Source organism: Muntiacus reevesi, chromosome 3 (genome assembly GCF_963930625.1).
Source record: "Muntiacus reevesi chromosome 3, mMunRee1.1, whole genome shotgun sequence".
Lineage (NCBI taxonomy): Eukaryota > Metazoa > Chordata > Mammalia > Artiodactyla > Cervidae > Muntiacus > Muntiacus reevesi.
The window spans coordinates 22,854,748-22,875,525 of record NC_089251.1 but is presented as its reverse complement, the minus strand read 5'-3'; the positions used below and the strand labels follow the sequence as shown (position 1 = coordinate 22,875,525).

Sequence of the window (20,778 nt, the reverse complement as noted above, 5' to 3'; positions counted from 1 at the left end):
TGTGTATAACATATGTGTATGACATATGCATTCCTAAAAATCACTGCACCATGCAAAAAGTGCCATGAGAGCTACAGAGCTTAAGGGGAGAATGGGGCTAGTGGAATAAAATTAGGAATGTAATAAAAATTGTGCTATAGTTTTACAAGTATTAAATGATTAAGAAACACATAAATACTAAAATATGGCACTGACAAAGGCAGCTGTGGAAGTGGGTGTTGGAGCAATTGCAGTTTGTGTGTTATTGGGAAGTGGTTTGTGTTTTGAAAGCAAAATGGAACAGACCATATGATAATAGTTAATAAACTAAACTACGTATTTATTTGGATTTAACCAGGTTTTCTTGAAGTAACATTTTTTGGTTGCAGTATCTGATCTAGGATACCACATTGCATTTAAGACTTCATTTACTTTCATGGAATGTATGGTAATAAACTGTCATTTAGTACCTGTCACTCATGATGTTCTTTGACACATATATTTATTAGACAATGAATATTGATACCAGTATTTATATTCCTGGATTGCCTCTAGAATCAGCAAGGAAGGATTGAATTATATTTAGCATATATTGGGATATTGCAATATTTAAAGTATTTTATAATGTAAGTGGCAAACCTCTGTTGATGGAAATAGAGTATCCAGAACACCTCATTCTTTTCATCATCCTTGAAAAGCTGTTTCTATAGTAACTTGGCAGTTTGTTTGCTTGTGAATATCTAAGTTTAGTTAGACTATTTGATTGAAATTTTGACTGTGAAAAATCTGCTATAATATGCATATGGGCTGTGCTTCTGCGAACCGGGAAAATGTATTTTAGACATTTCCATTTTCTTTTCAGGGTTTGAGATTACTTGTGTTATTTACTGACTTAATTCTGACCATTCTCTACCTTTCAGTTCCACAGCAATTTATGTGATATATCACTAAGGCTGAAAATAAGAAGTGGCTGAGTGAAAAATTTTGTCACCAGTTGTTTAGGTAGAATAGAATGTTAACCTAATCTTAGGTCGGTATATACCTAGTCCCATATTTAGAACTGCTTCTATCCTACAGGGTAAAAAGCACTTATCCCCACCTTCATTTAGAACAGCCTTGCAAAGCAGTCTGATAAATTGTGTGGCAAACCAACGCATGGAAGGAAGTCTCTTCCCTGTGACTTGCAGATCCAGGCCTCTTTGTGCCACGAGTTCTTTAGTTTAACTCGTGTGTTTGTCCCGGCATTTTATTTGCTTGCTAACCCTCAGTCATTCCTGCTTTTTCTCAGGCCTTAGTTCTCTTGATGCTCTCTACCCTACTTGAAATCCAAGTCCCCAGAAATTTTCTCATTTTCATTGGGAAATGTTATCTGGTAAATAAGTTTTGCATCCTTTTTTCATTGATAAGTCTTTGTCACTCCCTGCAAACTAGAAAGCCTTTGGATGACCAATTTGGAATATGTTTTTGTCCTCGGAGGTCGCTAGTATCCTGTGGCAAGTTTATTTTATTTTGTTTTTTTATGACCAGGCTAACAAATATTTCACAATCAAGTGCTTTGAATATAGTGATGAATGTAATGACTGTCAGATGATTGAATAATAGTTAGGTGAAGAAATCTGGAAAACACAAGGGATTGGTGTAGCAAAGTAAGTAAAATGTACACAGAAGCATTCTTCTTGAACCAATTTGCAAAGGAAACCTGTCTTTGAGTTTTCATACTGCAAGCAAGGTAATAAACTAGTTGCAATTCTGTTGTTGTCTTTAGGGTGATTATATGTATATCATTAGTGTATCATTGTGGGTCATACTTTTGGCGTGTGTATTTTTGACTCCGGCATAGGGGCCATTAGGACCATTTGACCTTCATATTACTCTTTATTTAATCTTTTTTTTTTTTTTAATTGTAAAATATGTACAAAATCTAACCTGCTTGACCATGTTTCAGTTTGTGGTTCAGTAGAGTGAAGTACCTTCACACTGTTGTGCACCCAGCTTCCAGAATGGTTTCTATCATGGGAAACAAACCTATTAAATGGCAACTCCTCATTTTTCTCTGAACCAAGCCACTGACAACCACCATTTTACTTTCTCTTTTATGAATTTGACTATACAGTATTTGTCTTTTTGTGACTGGCATAATGTCCTCAAGGCATAATACACTTTTAGTAAAATTAATATCACAAATAAGATTTAGAGTGGCTGGCCACCTGTGGGTCATGTTTCTATTTATGCTGCAAAAGTATTTCTTAAATGAAGGATGAATGTGAGTTCTAGTTCAGGGTGGGACGTTATAGCACCATTATTGACTGACTCCCTGTGGAGAGCCTCTTCTTCATCCTTTGGTGATAAAGAGGGCATCCAAATGAAGAGAACTTCTAACATCTCTCTTCTAATACTTTGTCTTCTAAATCTTGCATTTGAATAGCCAAATATGAAGACTTTTCCTGTTCCTCCAACAACACAAAATTTGTGTTATAAAAGCAAAACATCAATATGCATTTTATTAGAATTTTCAGGACAGACTTGATTTACCTAAAAATAATTTACCTTTTAACTTAAATCATATAAATCAAATAAAGAATTTACCTTTAAAAGATCAGATGACATTATTCCTGTTCTTCACAACTGAGTAGGTAAGAGTTTACCTTTTTCTATACTTTGAGTTTCAAATTAGTGATATTTTGATATTTTATGTTAGCTTGTGATTTTTTCAGAGATGAAATAATTTGAACTATCTTTTTCATCAAAGTCAAAGTTGATTCTAAGAAGGTTTTGATTCCGGGGATAAACTATTGCCTAATTTTTCTCTCTCTTTTTTTTTCTTGAAAGGCAACAGAAAACAGTACCAGAGTCAATTATTATTGGCTTACTTTCATAGTTTTAAGCATATTCTAAAGCTTTTTCTCCTATAAGAAATATATTACTGTAATATTTCTTGTGAAACATGTGTTGATTTTTTAGTTTTAACATTTTTTTCAGTGAAATTTATAATTAATCATGAGTACATATGAAACTGATTTAAAAACTGAAGCAATTCTAAATTTCCTTGTATTATTTCATTCTCATTGAAAGAACAGTTTAAAGAAGGTGAATGAATCAAATAAAATTTTGTGTTATTTCAGTAAAAATTTAGGGAATATTTATGTACCAAGCAAAGTCATTATATTAGATTAAATAGGTAGACAGATTTATTAGTCAGATGTGATCACTGTCCGTAGATAAATTAGAATCTAGTAGGGAAGATCAGACAGGTTGAGTATAGAAATAATTACCATAAAGTTAAAATGCATGTCATAGGTGTATAGATAGCTGTATAGACAGGAGAGATTACTTTTTGTTACAAAGAAGGTAAAGCAAGAAAGCCTTCTTGGCAGGGTAAAGTTTGACTAGGCCTTGAAGGTTGGATGTGGTTTTTTTTTCATGCAGGGAAGTTTGAATAGGAAAGAGTCATTTGAATAGGAAAGGGTCATTTGAATAAATAGTTTACCCGAAGTCCTTTCACATATTGTTGAGTCACAGAGTACAGAAGATGTTCCCAACTAACGTGTTAATTGAAAATCAGTGCAGAGGTTTTCCAGTAAACGATTACGGAACTCTTTTTACTTACATTTTTATGTTGCCCAGTCCTGATCATAATGATTTCTTTTTTCTTCTCTGAAAAGTTTAAAAAGCAGTTTTTATTGGGCATTCTCTTTCCACCTTTTTTTTTTTTTTTCTGGTTGCTGTTGTTTTAAGAGGGAGACAGAGGATGAGCTAGTTGGATAATGTTACTGACTTAGTGGACATGAATTTGAGCAAACTCTATGAGATAGTAAAGGAGAGGGAAGCCTGGTGTGCTGCAGTCCATTGGGTCACAAAGAGTCGAACACAGCTTAGCAACTGAACAGCAACAAATGAAATGTCGTCTAAACTATATCCTGTATGATGAAATAATTATGGAAAGATTCAGTTCAGTTGCTCAGTTGTTTCCAGCTCTTTGCAACCCCGTGGACTACAGCACACCAGGCCTCCCTGTCCATTACCAACTCCCAGAGCTTGCTCAAACTCATGTCCATCGAGTCGGTGATGGCATCCAACCATCTCATCCTCTGTCGTCCCCTTCTTCTCTTGCTTTCAATCTTTCCCAGCATCAGTGTCTTTTCCAGTGAGTCAGTCCTTTGCATCTGGTGACCAAAGTATTAGAACTTCAGCTTCAGCATCAGTCCTTTCAATGAATGTTCAGGATTGATTTCCTTGAGGATTGACTGTTTGATCTCCTTGCAGTCCCAGGGACTCTCAGGAGTCTTCTCCAACACCACGGTTCAAGATATCAATTCTTCGATGTTCAGCTTTCTTTATGGAAAGACTGAAGCATTGCCATCACTTTTTTGATTATAGAGAGAAACATAAAAGTGTTTCTTTTCCCTTTAAAATTGAGAAATTGATTAGCTACCTAATCAAAATTCAATTCCCATATGTGCAGTTTATTTCTGAACTGCTAAGAGCAAAGAACAACAAATTGGTTTATATTCTAGGCTTGACGTAAGTATGTGGCCATCTGCAGTAACTGTCAATATAGAGGCGTACAGGCAGCATGCTATAGAATGCTGACAGTTTCTGAATCCCAGAGTGACCTGGTGGTTGGATCAAAAGGAAAGGCCCAAGAGCCTCTCCTGTCTGGGAACGCAGAGTCTGGGGTTGGAGGTGGGAGAATTGGTTTGTATGTCTCCTGACACTGTGGGCATCTTAGATCTTGACTTAATTAGTTCTTGTCTTTCCATTAATTTAAAGCAACAAAATAGATGTAGGGCAATTTTATTGATTATGAAGGGGTAAGCAAACATTTTTGAAAAATTTTTTATGAATCTTGGAAAGTATGTTGATATTTATTATATCTTTGTTCTTAGAAGTGTTAAAGAAATGAAGCTGTAATGATTTATTAATTTATTTCTTTTTCTATTTGATGAACAGTTCATGATTATGAAATATAAAAAAATTTGCAAGTGAATTTTATGACTTATATACAATTCTCATAGCTTGTCTGTGTGATAAGCAGAAAAGGGATTATTATCCTACTTTCAGGGAAAAATTTTGAGAAGCATTAGGGGAGAAATCAACCCTGACTATACACTGGAAGGACTGATGCTGTAGCTCCAATACTTTGGCCACCTGATTTGAAGAGCCTCATTGCAAGAGACCCTGATTCTGGGAAAGATTGAAGGCAAAATAAGAAGAGAGTGGCAGAGAATGAGATAACTAGTTAGCATCACTGACTCAATGGATATGAATCTGAGCAAACTCCAGGAAATAGTGAAGGACAGGGAGGCCTGGCATGCTGCAGTCCATAGGATTGGATAGCACTTAGTGACTGAGCAACAGCAACAAATGAAGAAATATGTCCTGAAATAATTTTAAAAAATAATTGTTAGATGCATTATTACTTTAGTATATATGTAACTATTGTCATGTGTTTTTAATGTGGCTTAATACAGTTTAAATATGATTTCCCCAGTTTTATTGTGATATAATTGATGTATAGCACTGCATAATTTAAGGCATATAGCACGATGTTAAGTTTGACTTTATTTGAAATTAAAAATATCTTTGAGAGGGTACTTTTTTTTTTTTTTATTAAAAAAACCATTGCATTCTCCTTACTAAATCCAGCATTACTTAGAGATACCAAATGATAGTCTTTTCATTGACTGGGGTCTTTCTTTCATTATTCATTTTCCTCCAAACTTTAAATACCTTGACCAATCATTTCAGAACATGGGACCTTTAAGTAGATAACATCTTCTGAATGGTGAAATTACCATTCGGGAAATAGTCCCTATAATTCTTTTTGATCACACAATGTCTTTTCTTGTCAAGATTTCATTAATATGTAAATACTTGCCTGTAACAGCTGTGAATCTCTTTATCACATATATTTAATTAACATATAAATAACTCTGGGATGCACTTTTTCTAATTTCTGATATAGGCCATCTTGTTTAAATATTGTATTTTTTTTTTTTTTTTTTTTTTTTAATATTATTTTATTAGTTGGAGGCCAATCACTTTACAACATTTCAGTGGGTTTTGTCATACATTGACATGAATCAGCCATATAGTTACATGTATTCCCCATCCCGATCCCCCCTCCCACCTCCCTCCCCACCCGACTCCTCAGGGTCCTCCCAGTGCACCAGGCCCGAGCACCTGACTCATGTATCCCACCTGGGCTGGTGGTCCGTTTCACCATAGATAATATACATGCTGTTCTTTCAAAACATCCCACCCTCACGTTCTCCCCCAGAGTTCAAAAGTCTGTTCTGTATTTCTGTGTCTCTTTTTCTGTTTTGCATATAGGGTTATCGCCACCATCTATCTAAATTCCGTATATATGTGTTAGTATACTGTAATGTTCTTTATCTTTCTGACTTACTTCACTCTGTATAATGGGCTCCAGTTTCATCCATCTCATTAGAACTGATTCAAATGAATTCTTTTTAACGGCTGAGTAATATTCCATGGTGTATATGTACCACAGCTTCCTTATCCATTCATCTGCTGATGGGCATCTAGGTTGCTTCCATGTCCTGGCTATTATAAACAGTGCTGCGATGAACATTGGGGTGCACGTGTCTCTTTCAGATCTGGATTCCTCAGTGTGTATGCCCAGAAGTGGTATTGCTGGGTCATATGGCAGTTCTATTTCCAGTTTTTTAAGAAATCTCCACACTGTTTTCCATAGTGGCTGTACTAGTTTGCATTCCCACCAACAGTGTAAGAGGGTTCCCTTTTCTCCACACCCTCTCCAGCATTTATTGCTTGTAGACTTTTGGATAGCAGCCATCCTGACTGGCGTGTAATGGTACCTCATTGTGGTTTTGATTTGCATTTCTCTGATGATGAGTGATGTTGAGCATCTTTTCATGTGTTTGTTAGCCATCTGTATGTTTAAATATTGTATTTATAATAAGTAAAAGTCTGTTAGGGTCACATTGAACGGGACATGTGTATTCCTATGGTTGGTTCATGTTGATTTTGATAGACGCCAACACAATTCTGTGTAGCAGTTATCCTTAAAATAAAAAATAAATTTAAGAGTCACAGTGATATTTTGTAGACAAAAGCATATACATTATTTTAAATGTTTTGACCTCAGTATATTCCATTGTTTAATCTTAAAAGTTTAGGTACTGTATGTAATAGCTATGGAAAAAATCCATAATCTGTATAAATGTTGGGATCACACGTGGTATTGACACATACTTGATACGGAGGAGTGATGGTATGATGCACTGGAAGGAGCAAAGGCTTTTAGTCAGAATATGGGTGTCTGTCCTGGTGCTGAACTTCCTAGCTGTGTTGCTGTTGGGAAGTCCCTTAAATTCTCTGAACTTGAGTTTTGTCAAGTGTGAAATGGAGAAATTGTAAAGGCGTGGTAATGGTTCAGTAGCCTGAGAGATGTATCACCTAGCAGAGTTCCTGGCAAATCGTCAGCTTTCAGTGTACAGCGGTGGTTGTGTTAATAGCAAATATGGCTGTAGCAGTAGCAACAGCAGTTTTTGGCACAGGTTGATGAGAAGAATGTCATATTTTATTTTCAAATGTGTTAAGTAGGTTTGCAAAGGACTGATGAATAAGCAAAATATAAAACTGTATTAGGGACTATTCCTCCTTGATGCTGCCGATGCTTTGGTTTCTCATCTAGGACAGTGCCCCTTACCTGGTTTTGGGTACCTTAGATTATGGACTGTTAATCAAAAAGTTGAGCATTGTTTTAAACAAAGTTTTTAATTTCACTTTTTATTCATTTTTTATTGATTTTATCAACAACTGTATTGTTGATATAGGAAAATGAACAAATCATAAATGGGCAATTTGAATTGTTATAAAACAAACACAAAAACAGACATATCAAGCACTCTTGATGACATCTCCTTTTACCCTCTCCTGTTCACCTTACCCATGAGACCCACCCTGACTTCTAACGGGACAGCTTGGTTTTGTCAGTTAAACATGTGCAGTGGTTTATGAGGACTGTTGTATCTAAACTCTGGAAAAGCATAAAGAACTTTTCTTCTCAACAGAAAGTTCTTTGAATTAAGTGCCTCTCTTATTTTTTTCTAATGCTGACTGTACAATGACATTTTGGATGTTTATATTTAAGATGTTTGTTACAGACAGAATATAATTTTGCCCTTTTATCTGTCAGCCTCTGCTTTTTAATTGGCACGCTTAGACCGTTTACAGGCAGACCTCATTTTATTGCACACTGCTTTATTGTGCTTCACAGATACTGTATCTTTTACAAATTGAAGCTTTGGGCAACCCTGAATCAGGCAAGTCTGTTGGTGCCATTTTTTCCAATAGAATTTGCTCACTTTGGTATTCACAATTTAGTAATTTCTGCAATACTTCACACTCTTTCATTATTATATTTGTTATATGATATGTGATCTTTGTTACTATTAAAAAACATTATGACTTGCTGAAGGTTCTGATGATGGTTAGCTTTTTTTTTTTTAGCTTAAAGTATTTTAAGACTTTGGTATGTACATTATTTTTTAGATAGTTCCATTGCAAAGTTGATAGACTACACCATAGTGTAAACATTTATGTTTGTTGTTCAATCTCTCAGTCCTGTCTGACTCTCTGTGACCCCATGGACTGGAGCCTGCTCGGCTCCTCTGTCTATGGGATTTCTCAGGTAAGGACACTGGAGTGGGTTGCCATTTCCTTTTCCAGGGTATCTTTCTGACCCAGGGATCGAACCCACATCTCCTGCTTGGCAGCTGGATTCTTTACCACTGAGCCACCCGGGAAGCCCCAACTTTTATGTTTATGGGAAACCAAAACATTCACGTGGGTTGTTTTTTTTTTTGTGATACTACTTTATTGCCATGATCTAGAACCAACCCACGACATCTCCGAGGTCTACATCTTCTTGGGTCTACTGTACTAAACTTAGGAAAGTCAGGTCTGTTATTTTTTCAAGTATTTTTCTTCTTCCTCTTCCTCCCATCCCCAGTATACATCATCTTTTTTGGGACTCCACTTCCATTTAGGGTAGCCACTTGATTGTCTCACAGTTTTTTGTTTTTGATTTTATTTTCCAGTCTTTTTCTCCCCCATGTTTTATTTTGGATAGTTCCTGTTTACTAATTTTTTTAGTAAAAAAGTTAACAAATTTTTTTCAGTGTCTCTTATTGATGATATTAGTGTGTTTTTCATCTTAGCTACTGAAGTTTTTATTCCTAGGAATTAGATTTGGGTCCTTTTAAATTTTCTCCCCCCTTATCCTGTTATTGGTATTTCTTAGAAATTGATTATTCTCCTGGTTATAGAACATAACTTCTTGCTTTTTTTTGCATACCTGGTATTTTTTATTGGATGCCAGAGATTTAGGTTTGTTCATCTTGCTGGTAGAGTTCTTACCTCACTTGTTTTGGAGCACGCTTTGTCTTCCCGAATTCTGTTAGTTTATTCAGTCATACCTCTGTGTTTCACCAGGGACCTTACCACGTGTACTTTGAAGTTAGTTTCTCTGTGCAGTTGGTCTGCATAGGTTTCTTTTTTTTTTTTTTTTTTTTTTTGCATAGGTTTCTGAATTTGTAATGGAGTAAATTCATCTGTAGGGGTTTTTAAATCTGAACTTTATAGAATGTGATCTAGCAATGCGGATTCAGGGGTATTTATTTGAAATTGTTTTCTTCTTGTGAATAATTGGGAGTCTTTTTATTCCAGGGTCAGGTCCCTGATCACATTCTAAACTTCCTGTCTTTTTGTGAATGAGTATTTATTATGTACTTAAGAATCTATATAAAGCATGACTCATTTCATTCAAATGCTCCAATGTTTTGCTTTCTTTGTCTTCCTGCCATCTCCAGTTTAGCTTTGAACCTCATCGGCAGTAGCGATGTGTTAGAATAACTTGCACAGCGACACCCACACCATCGTCTTCCCAGTCACAGCCTGTGGAGACACCAGGGCCTCGCACGCTCTCTTCATTTCCAGTGTTTTCGCTTCAGTCATGATTATTGTCGGTCTGCAGTGGAATTCGGCCTCGACTTAGAAGGTTCATGATGAAAAGGCTGTAGATAGCCTTGCACGGCAGCATCTCAGAGCGAACGGTCTTTCTGCTTCTCTGTTTATGAGAAGCTTAGGACAGTCCAGTCTCTGTGCTGCTCTATACTCCTACACGCAGGCCAAGAGGCAGCTGCAGTGTACAGGATTGCGATGTTGCTCAAGGCATGGGTATGAGAGAGGGAGTCGTATGGTCCATTTTAGAAACCAGAAATGTTTGAATAAACCTCAGGTACATTACCAAAGTCTTCAGCTACAGGGAAAGCATATTAATCTTGAGATTTAAATACCCCTGTGGTTTTGGGGTAGGTTTGCTTTTTCATTTATTTATTCAGACTTACTCATCCATCCTTCAGTCTGTCCATCATCCATCCATCCATTAAATATTTAGTGAGGTTTAAATGCATGTCAGGTATTGAACAAAGGATATGAAAATCACTAAAGCTTTGTAGGAGCTTACAGTTTAGTAAAGGAGCAGGACATAAAAAATAAATAGTTGTAATTGAGTGCACCGACAGTGGTAACAGAAGTACATGCAGGGTTTAGTAATATGGAGGAGAGTCTGGTAAGCTGCTTGGTCTGGGAACATAGGAAAAGGTTTCAGGTTTTTTTTTTTTCTTCTTCAATGAATAGTATGTTGATTGACACAGTTAAAGAGAACATTATAAATAGGCATGCCATGAATCATACTACTTTTCTATCCGTTTAGATGAGGTTAGAGTGCTGTATTATTTTTATATAACATATCCACATTTTTTCTTCCTACTTCCATTATACAGGTTGGTTCTGAAATATATGTTTTTCTTTCTTTGAAGAGTTTTTCAAGATTTAGAATCACACAATGTTTCCTTCCTTAAAGAAGTTTTCTAGTTACTTGATGGAATCATCTTGCTGTGATCCTTCTGTGAGTTCGGGACTGAGGGTAGAAAGTGCTCCTACTCTGAAAGACATGTATGCAGATAATTACAGGAGCAGTGAGGTCAATGCTCAGAGTTAGGTATACACTCTTTGCTATGGAGCCTTCTTCTTCAATTGACTTTTATATTTTCCATTCATTATTTATTTATATATTGACTAAATCTTATATTTCTAGTTCTTAGACTTTTTTGTAGTATTTGTTTCTGAGAGCTCTGCTTTTAGAATTAAAGAGAGTATCAGTGGATATGTTTCTGCTGATCATTGAATCATTTATTTGTTCATTCAGTCAGTGATGAATGTTAAGCTCATAGAGTTTACTTTCCTGTAAATTTATGATCACAGTACTTATTGTGTATTTGAAGATTAAATGAAATAATGCCTTTATATAAATTTAGTTAACATGATTATTTGTACTTGCTGTGCATGTAACATTGCTGGGAGTTGTGGTAGATGCAAAGGAGTATTTACGTATTTACTTTTAGTGGGGATACAAAATATGTATTAGGAAATTAAAGAACTTCATGGAAACATAAGACAAATGTACCATCTTATGTATATTATCATAAGTTTAAATAGGAGTAAATGCCAGGAGAATTGTTCAGTTATTAGTAGTGAGAATTGAGACCTGGAAGAAAGCAACCCAGACTGGAATGGTCATAGAAACCCCTGAGAAAAGCTGGAATTTAAGCTAGAAGAGGTGGGGTTCAGATGGGTAGGACATCTAGTGTCTGAGAGCAGAGACTCTGGAACCAGACTTGCCTGGATTCAAATCCTAGCTGCAGTGTTGTAGTTGTGTGATTTTATGAGTTAGGGTGCTGTCTGTCTTTCCAGATTGCTGACTTTGTGTGTGTGTGTGTGTATATAATAATACAGAATTTTGTAGTTGTTCTTACAGACTGTAAGCATTTTCTAAGTGTCAGCTATAGGCCAGACAAGGTTGGATAACTTTATAGATAGTGTGTGAAATGTCCATTCAGTGCACGTCTATAAGCAGGGATATGCAGAGATTTTGAAGGGCAGTGACAAGGAAATCAGTCTTGCTATGGCTTAGGATCTGCATGAGCATAATTTGTGCTGTTTTATTTGGTGATAGGAATAAATCACAGATAAAAAAATTCTTTCCCTAACTTTTTGTTCAAACTCTGTTACTACCATAGCCTGATATAGGATCAGAGTTTATAATGTATGTTGATACAATTCATGAATATTTTGGTATATTTCATTAGTTTTGTAGTTGCTGAGTTCAGATGTCATACACTTTATCTTTGTTGTGCATTTTATTGTGTTGCTATCTGGAAGTAATGTGAAATAAAGACCTTACACTTATTCTCTCTACCAGTTCTGGTCAGTCTAACTAACACAGAACACAATGAAATTGATTGGGTTTCTCTCCTATTACCTCCCTTTTGATAGTCGAGGGCATGTAGTTTTGGGCCTCTCCAGTGTGAGAATAGTCCTCGCCAATTCTTACTTGACTCAGACTTTGGATCTTTTGGTATCATCACCCTTTCTTTCTTAGTGACTCTCCAGGCAGCAAGGAAAGTTCTCTCCAGTGTGAGAATAGTCCTCGTCAATTCTTACTTCACTCAGACTTTGGATCTCACAGTATCCTTGCCCTTTCTTTCCTATTGACTCTCCAGGCAGCAAGGAAAGGTAGTCTTCCTTTTTCTGAGTACCTTCAGTTGTCTCTTCTTCAGAATTAGTCATCTGTTCAAGGGCCAGGTGGGAGTATTGGTGGTACAGAGGGGAATTTTCATATCATTGATGTCTCTATTCATCCTTCACCCCTTGTTGTATTGGCATTAAGTACCTATGTGAATATCATCCTTTCTCAGTTACTTATAATTAGCTTTTCTGGGAATTTCTTCAATGAGTCTTCATTGGAGTTTGTGGCTTTCCGTTAAACTTTAACGATTTAATGACTATTTCTCCTTAGAAATAATCAAATCATCCTTTGTTCATGGTTAAATATTTTCAAACGATTGCAGTCATTTGGGAGAGAGATAATGCCTTGTGGCACTTGTTGTTTAGTCGCTAAGTCATGTCTGACTCTTTGTGACCCTATGGATTGTAGCCCGCCAGGCTCCTCTGTCCATGGGATTTTTCCAGGCAAGAATACTGGAGTGGGTTGCCATTCCCTTCTTCAGTGGATCTTTTGACGCCGGGTTGAACCTGTGTCTCCTGCTTGGCAGATGGATTCTTTACCACCAAGCCCCCGGGAAGCCTGTGGCGTTTACTACTACCTTTTAAATCAGCTCCTCAGATTTTCTTGTCACTGTTTATTGCACTGGCCAGGAGCCCACCCAATGTGATGTCAGCGGGGTTTATTGCCGTTAGGCATTTGTAAATATAATCATTCGTATGATCATTAATGTGGTGTTACTATTTATCATATAGTAGATCTTGAAATGGCAACCAGTCACATATATCCTGTATTTCACTACCCATGAAAAACCTTCTTGGTGGTGGTCATAATCCTGCTGCTTTTTATGGTGGCTGAGTGCTTAATATATATGAGGTACTGTTCAAAAGGCCTTCTGTGTTCTAATTTGATCCTTCGCAAATTCAGATTCTTATTATACTTATTTGACTAATGAGGAAATTGAAGCACATACAGATTGAGTAACTTGATCAAGATGACATGGCTCTGCAGGGTGGTATCACAGTTCTAACAGATTAGACGTCTAAGAGCATGCTCTACCTTTTGGATTAGAATTCAAGAAAACATGGCTCTAGTCTCATTTTTGTTTTGAGCATTAATGAATGCTACAATATTTACTAAATAGATGAGGCATCTGGGTCCCAGGAATTTAGTGGTGAAGGAGAGTTCAAGTCCTAGTGTGGTGGGTTTTTTCTTTTTCTTTCTCATGTTTATCTTGGACACATTGATCTCACCTGAGAATGCTGTTAAATTTCAGGATACCTTATTAGCCTAGTCTCTGCTTCATAAGCCACTTACTAATGAAATTGAATCCCATTGGTCTAGAGGAGAACTCTGTTGCCTTTAAATTGTTTATTCCCCCAACTTGGTGGTCTGAGTGACAACTAGTTTTTTAATTGGTTTCCCATAGATTTTCCGATCAAGTTTGACTTGTTCAGTGATGGTAATCACATGTACTTATCCATGTGGGGCCCAATTATTATTTTTATCCTTTCTTTTCTAGAACATTTTCTTCTATGCTAAATAAGGGGAATAAATATAACTTCACATCTTTAAGTCAGTGCCTGAAAGGCGGCAATTAATTGCAATACACTGTCTGTTTAGCTTTTTGTTTCCAAAGCATAGCATGTGAATAAAATAACTTTTTGAGAGTTTATTCATGATAAAATTTCTTTGAAATAAAACATTTATATTTAGTGTGAGAAATAATTGGTGAGAGAATAGTTGAACATAATACAACTTGTTAGTCATTCCTTTTCTGCTGACAGATAAATGTTACCTTCAGATGAAACCAGCAAAGTTTATTATTTGGAATAAAACAACAAGCAGGGCTCTAATATAAAGAATCCTGAAATTAAGCAGAAGCAGCCATTATTTTGTAAAGAGGTAATTTAAGTGTCAGCAAAGGTCCGTCTAGTTAGTCAGTCAATCAGTCAGTCGCTCAGTCGTATCTGACTCTTTGCGACCCCATGAATCGCAGCACGCCAGGCCTCCCTGTCCATCACCAACTCCCGGAGTTTACTCAAGCTCATGTCCATCGAGTCGGTGATGCCATCCATCCTCTGTCGTCCCCTTCTCCTCCTGCCCCAAATCCCTGCAAGCATCAGGGTTTTTTCCAATGAGTCAACTCTTCGCATGAGGTTGCCAAAGTATTGGAGTTTCAGCTTCAGCATCAGTCCTTCCAGTGAACACCCAGGACTTATCTCCTTCAGGATAGACTGGTTGGATCTCCTTGCAGTCCGTCTAGTGAAGGCTATGGTTATTCCAGTAGTCATGCATGGATGTGAGAGTTGGACTATAAAGAAAGCTGTGCACTGAAGAATTGATGCTTTTGAACTGCGGTGTTGGAGAAGACTCTTGAGAGTCCCTTGAACTGCAAGGAGAGCCAACCAGTCCATCCTAAAGTAGATCAGTCCTGGATGTTCATTGGAAGGACTAATGTTGAAGCTGAAACTCCAATCCTTTGGCCACCTGATGCGAAGAGCTGACTCATTTGAAAAGACCCTGATGCTGGAAAAGACTGAGGGCAGGAGGAGAAGGGGATGACAGAAGATGAGATGGTTGGATGGTATCACCGACTCAATGAGTTTGGTAAACTCATTGAGTTTACCATGTCATGTTTACGATATGAGTTTGGGTAAACTCCGGGAGTTGTTGATGGACAGGGAGGCCTGGCTTGCTCCAGTCCATGGGTCGCAAAGAGTCAGACATGACTGAGGACTGAACTGAACTGAATTTAAGTTTACCATGTATTTCATTTTTTTTTTAAAGTGGGGATGATGCATTTATATTTACAGTCTTCCCTAGCAAAGTGGAAATAGAAGAAAAAGATGAAATAAAGTATATGTAAATGTTGTTTTGTGTTTATAGAACTGAGATTCAAATCAGTTTTGCACCTAACCAAACTTTGTACAGCTTTCTGAAAGGAACGGCTGTGTTTTCTAGGGTTTTTTTTTTTTTTTAAAAACAACCATGTTTTTTACCTAACCCACTTAGTGATCAGTTTACATGGCTAATATTTTTGTTGTAAACAGAATTAATAAAGAGTTTTCCTCTAAATTTTATTAAGCATTCTGTTCCTTTGTGAAAGAATAAGTAGCTAAAAGTTGGGCATTTTCAAGATGCAAATGATAGAACTAATCAATCATTTCGAATTGTAAAGAATAGTTAGGTTTGGGGAAATACACATTCTGAAATCTTTTTACCCCCATCAGTATAACATGACATGTTAAATTCTTTAGATTGTAGATGTATACAATCACCAGTATAGATTTTGCCCTTTCATTAGGATGATAATCTGTATCAAGAAAGTATTCTTATTCTCACTCTCAGATCACAGATTCCATGTAAATATACCTCCTCAGTGTATCTGTAATCTTTTTTATTGCTCTATTCCAATTTTGAATTTTTGTGATGCTTATGAGATCACTCAAAAAAAGTCTTTGTGGTGTCCGTTAATTCATTTGATGTATTATTTTATAGTCTGCTAAATGTCAGGCACCATTTGAGGCTTGAGGATGTGGCAATAGACAAAACAAGGAAAAATGCTTCCTTTAAGGAATTTGTATTCTGCCTGGGGAAAAAATCCTACGTCTTCCTTAAATGTTATCACTTGATTTATGATAAAGAACTTAACGGTGTTTTTATAGCAAGCATCTTAAACTCCTAAAATTTGTCCAAAAATAATTTGCTTTGTATAAGCATCCTGGAAGGAAAAGCACAGAAACGTTTCTGTTTTTATGTAACTGTTGATGATCAAACCTAAGATGAAGCCATATTTGGTGGGAGTTAGTTTCCTGATCCTACTGGTGATGAGATTGGTTTTGTATCTCAGTTTACATGTGTCCTTTAAATATGCATATAGAAGGTCCTTATTGGGGTGTCTGAATTAAAATATGAGAAGGTTCATGTTGCCCTCTGCTTGTGCACAGTCTGATTGGTACCTCTGTCTAGCCTGGTGGCCGTCTACTAGCCGGGAGGGTAAGCTTTGGATTCTTCCAGGTTGTGTTTAAATCCGTGGCTCTGTCATTTATTGACTTCATGAGGAGAGGCAAGTACACTTGGGCCTTAGGTTTCTCATTATAGTTTAAGGAGGATAATACTAGGTAGGACCAAGTTAGGTATTGTATATTAAAAGCGGTTTATCGTGTCTGGTCTGTAGTGAGAAATCAGTAAATATTAAAGGTTATGCTATTGCTGACCATTCCTAATATATTATTGTAGTATTCTTACCATTATTACCATTATATCAGTGGTGATCATATTTAAAAACATGTAGAAACATTTAGTTGTGCTGTGCCCTGAAAATGGAGCAAACATGCTTCATCAACCTAAGGCTCTTTAGGCCTGCTTTTTGGAGTGAGTCTAAGAGCAGAACTTGTCTTTAATGTGTGTTTTGATAAAAATAGGCATGTTTTCTTACCCATTTCAGTTTATTGAAGGTTGACAAAGTCTTACAATTTTCTAGTCTTTTTACCAGACATTTACCAAGTAAATGTTACTTTGTTCAGAACCCCACACCATTACTGATCATTTTAGTAGTAATCCTTATATGTAATATGTACTTTATAGAGAAAATGCAAATCTCAACTTATGATAAATTTTTCTCAGTCTTTTGGAAAACATTTTGTGTAGCTTATGGAACCATGTCTGCTTTAATTAAAAAAGGCGGTAATAGTTTGCTGGATTAATTTTTTCCTTGTTCATCAATTCATTGCTACAATTTATTCTTAGGTTGGAAGAGTGAGCATTATTATCATCACTGTATCCAAATGTTATCTTTTCTACCTATTCAGTGATCTGTGATAAAGTATTAGTTACTGGTGTGGAAGGAAATAAAATAGTTTTTTACTTGGTGACAAATGAAATACTGTGATTGTGGTATCTATTGTAATTAATCGTCTATACGACTCTGAAATTTAAAACCATAAAGTCACATGCCTTCAGAAATGTATCTTTGGTTTGCTAAGACATTGCATGCTAGCTAAAAAGTGGGTAAAATGCTCTTTTAAAAACAATATAATAAATTTCTTATGTATATCTAACAGGGAACTTTGACTTCAGAAAATTTGCAACAATAATAATAACAGTCGTGTCTGACTCTTTGTGACCCATGGAGTGTACAGTTTATGGAATTCTCCAGGCCAGAATACTAGAGTGGGCAGCCGATCCCTTCTCCAGGGGATCTTCTCAACCCAGCGATCTAACCTGGGTCTCCTGCACTACAGGCAGACTCTTCACCATTTAAGTCACCAGGGAAGCCCATAGATGATGCTATAGATAGATAAATCAACCCTGCTGATTTCCAGGTCTTCACAGCTTCTCTGTTTCTTGTAACCCCCCAAGCAGTCTCCTGCTCGTATCTACATAAAGACTAATCCTCCTACCTTTTCCCCAAATGCTTATGAAGTATTTTTTGTGCAAGACCTGTCCCATAGCTTTGGAAGATAAACTGCAAAACCTTATACTCTACAAAAGTGCAGTCCTTTCTCTGAGGCTGTGATAAATTTTAGGAAAGTACTACCATTGATACTCAAATATGAGATACAATGTTTTATTGCACTATAAAAGCAAGGTGATTGAAGTTGTTTCTTAGAATTTTTGCTTTTATTTTTAGTTCAGGATGTTTGTGTTGTTTTCATAGATTTACAGAATATTAGAGCTAACAGGTACTTTAGTGGTGATGTTTGAAGTGCTTCACTTTAGAAAGTCATGTGCCAAGTACTGTACAGTTGGTTAAAAGACAGGTAGGTTTATGCTTTCCTTGTCTCTTCCTTCATAGCATTTTGCTCTGCTGTCTCACTTCACTATTGTTGCTTCATTTTTCCTTTTTAATTTGTTCTTAACACCATGCAGTCAGGATTTGTCTTTGCCTCTTACATTTTCCTTCTGTCATTTATTGGTGGTATTTTAACCTGCAGAATTATTTCTTCACTCTGATTATTAGCTAGGTCCTCTTAGCCTGGTCCCTGGTATCTCAGCTGGTAAAGAATCTGCCCACAATGTGGGAGACCTGGGTTCAATCCCCAGGTTGGGAAGATCCTCTGGAGAAGGGAAAGGCTACTCACTCAGTATTCTGGCCTGGAGAATTTCATGGACTGTATAGTCCACGGGGTTGCAAAGAGTCAGACATGACTGAGCAACTTTCACTTCAGTTCTGGCTGTTAGGCTATCCAGTATAGGCGCTACCAGCCACATGTAGCTATTTAAATTTTAAATAAAATTAAATAGTATTAAAAGTTTCTTGGTATCAGTGTCACATTTCAAGTGATTGATATATGTAACTTAGCAGTTACTGTATTGGATAACCCAGTTAGAGAACAGTTCTGTGATCTCAGGAAGTCAGATTGTACAGTGTTTGAGAGCAGGGGACCATTTATGTTAGCATTAAAAACATAAAATACAGAGTTTTGATAAATATTTTAGAATGTTTGAGTGAACTCACAGCCACACCACCTTTAGTTTCTTTTTAACTTTTTTGTTTTAAATTTTCCTTTTCTTTTTGAACGATTTTATGATCAAAGAGAAATCAGCACTTTTGTATTTTTTATTTGTCTATTGTATATGATATGTATCATGTACTACTTAAGATACCATAAAAAGAAATCTTGGAGGTTTAAGGTTATAGGATTACTTTTATATTATGTTCCTTGTGTTTCCAGTCATCGAGGTAATGTATATTTTAAATGTATGTGCTTTTTTTTGATATTTTAAGTTATGATGGTGATTCCTTGATGATCGTTCCTTGGCACGAACACAAGCACCGAGATGAAGACTGGTGTGAGAAGCTGGAGTGCAGGTAAGAATGAGGAAGTGGGAGAGCTCTTCATGTCTTTGTAGGATGGATGAGTAGAAGGCCCAGTGCAGGTGGTGTGTGGTGGGTGGTGGTTTATTTGATGGTAGTCCCTGCTCGAGAGTTTGAGGGATGTTTTTTAATAGCTTGACTTTACTCAAGGTATGTTGAAAAATTTAATGGAAAAATATTGAATGGCTACCAAGGAGTGGTCCTTATGTAACCACGCTTTTCATTTTGAGGCATTCCTTTTCAGTCTCTGACATGTACAGGTGTGTTTTTCATAGCTGTTATTGTGGTATGTGTGCAGTTTTGTTCTTGATTCAGTTTTAATTTTCACTTTTATAAGATTTTACCATGGAAAGCCTCAGAACATTGAGGCATCAAGGTCTACAGAAGCTTGTGGGCGATGAGGTGTGGGGCTGAAAGCCTGTGTAAGGGGCATTTGAATCCCTTTATTGCCTTACTCCTCAAAGTAAGGTAAATGCTCATTGCTCATTTTTACATTTGATATGAGTCGTTTATATTTTTACATTTTTTAAAAACTATGTCTATGAACTGTCTGATAAATGATAAATAAAAGCCCTAAGCAGTAGTGTGATCATTGCAAGTGAAATTTGGGACTTTCTTCATGTTGGCATTAATGTTGGCCCTTCATTCTGTATCTTTCACTTTTGATATCTGAGTGCATAGCATATCTAACTCCTAGTTAATCTTTTTCACTCTGATGAGTTTGATTATAATAGCAATCGAATACCCTGTGTTTTTGCTGTTATGTGCTTTTAAAATTTTTAAAAATTTTTTATTAAAGTTCTGTGTAGTTGCAAATAGATTAAAAGTTTAAGATTTTCTGCAAATCTTGTTTAAAAAGCAAAAGTCATACTCCTTTGTTCCCCTTTTTTGTATCCTGCTCTCCTGAAGAAACTACTTTGAATTCTTTTAAAGGATTGTTCTGTTATTTACTCCAATCTCTGAATAACAGAATTGTATAGCTACTTTTTGATGTTTTTAGTCCTGGCTGTTATCTGTGGACTTGCTTTAGTGGAAGATAGTGGTTTCATTTCTTTTGCTCCATATGCTCCCTTCCTTTTTGAGCATTTACGTGACCCCCACTCCCCTTTAATCTTTTACCGTCATTTCAATGTCATTTCAGGAAAGTGTGGAGCTTAATGCATGGCATATTTAACTGGAAATCCACAATTAGCATGGGTAATGAGAGATTGAAGATGGAGATAAGTTGAAAAAGGTGGGAGGTTGATGCCAGTGGATACAGTAGGAGGGAAGGTGTGTGGTCCTCACTTTAAGATGATGCTTTTTGAGGAGAGCCCTCTTCCAGTCACCTGATGCTTCCCAGTTCTCCTTAGCCTATGCC

The 20,778-nt window shown here is 36.5% G+C and overlaps 1 protein-coding gene across 1 annotated transcript in view; it reads left to right on the top strand.

Moving 5' to 3' along the window:
• The window catches only part of NBAS (NBAS subunit of NRZ tethering complex), a 312,486-nt gene that overhangs the window by 92,881 nt on the left and 198,827 nt on the right, over nucleotides 1-20,778 (top strand). Inside the window, exon 22 of the mRNA XM_065928602.1 lies at nucleotides 19,329-19,412. Within this exon, the coding sequence (XP_065784674.1) occupies nucleotides 19,329-19,412 (84 nt within the window). The remainder of the gene's footprint in view (nucleotides 1-19,328; nucleotides 19,413-20,778) is intronic.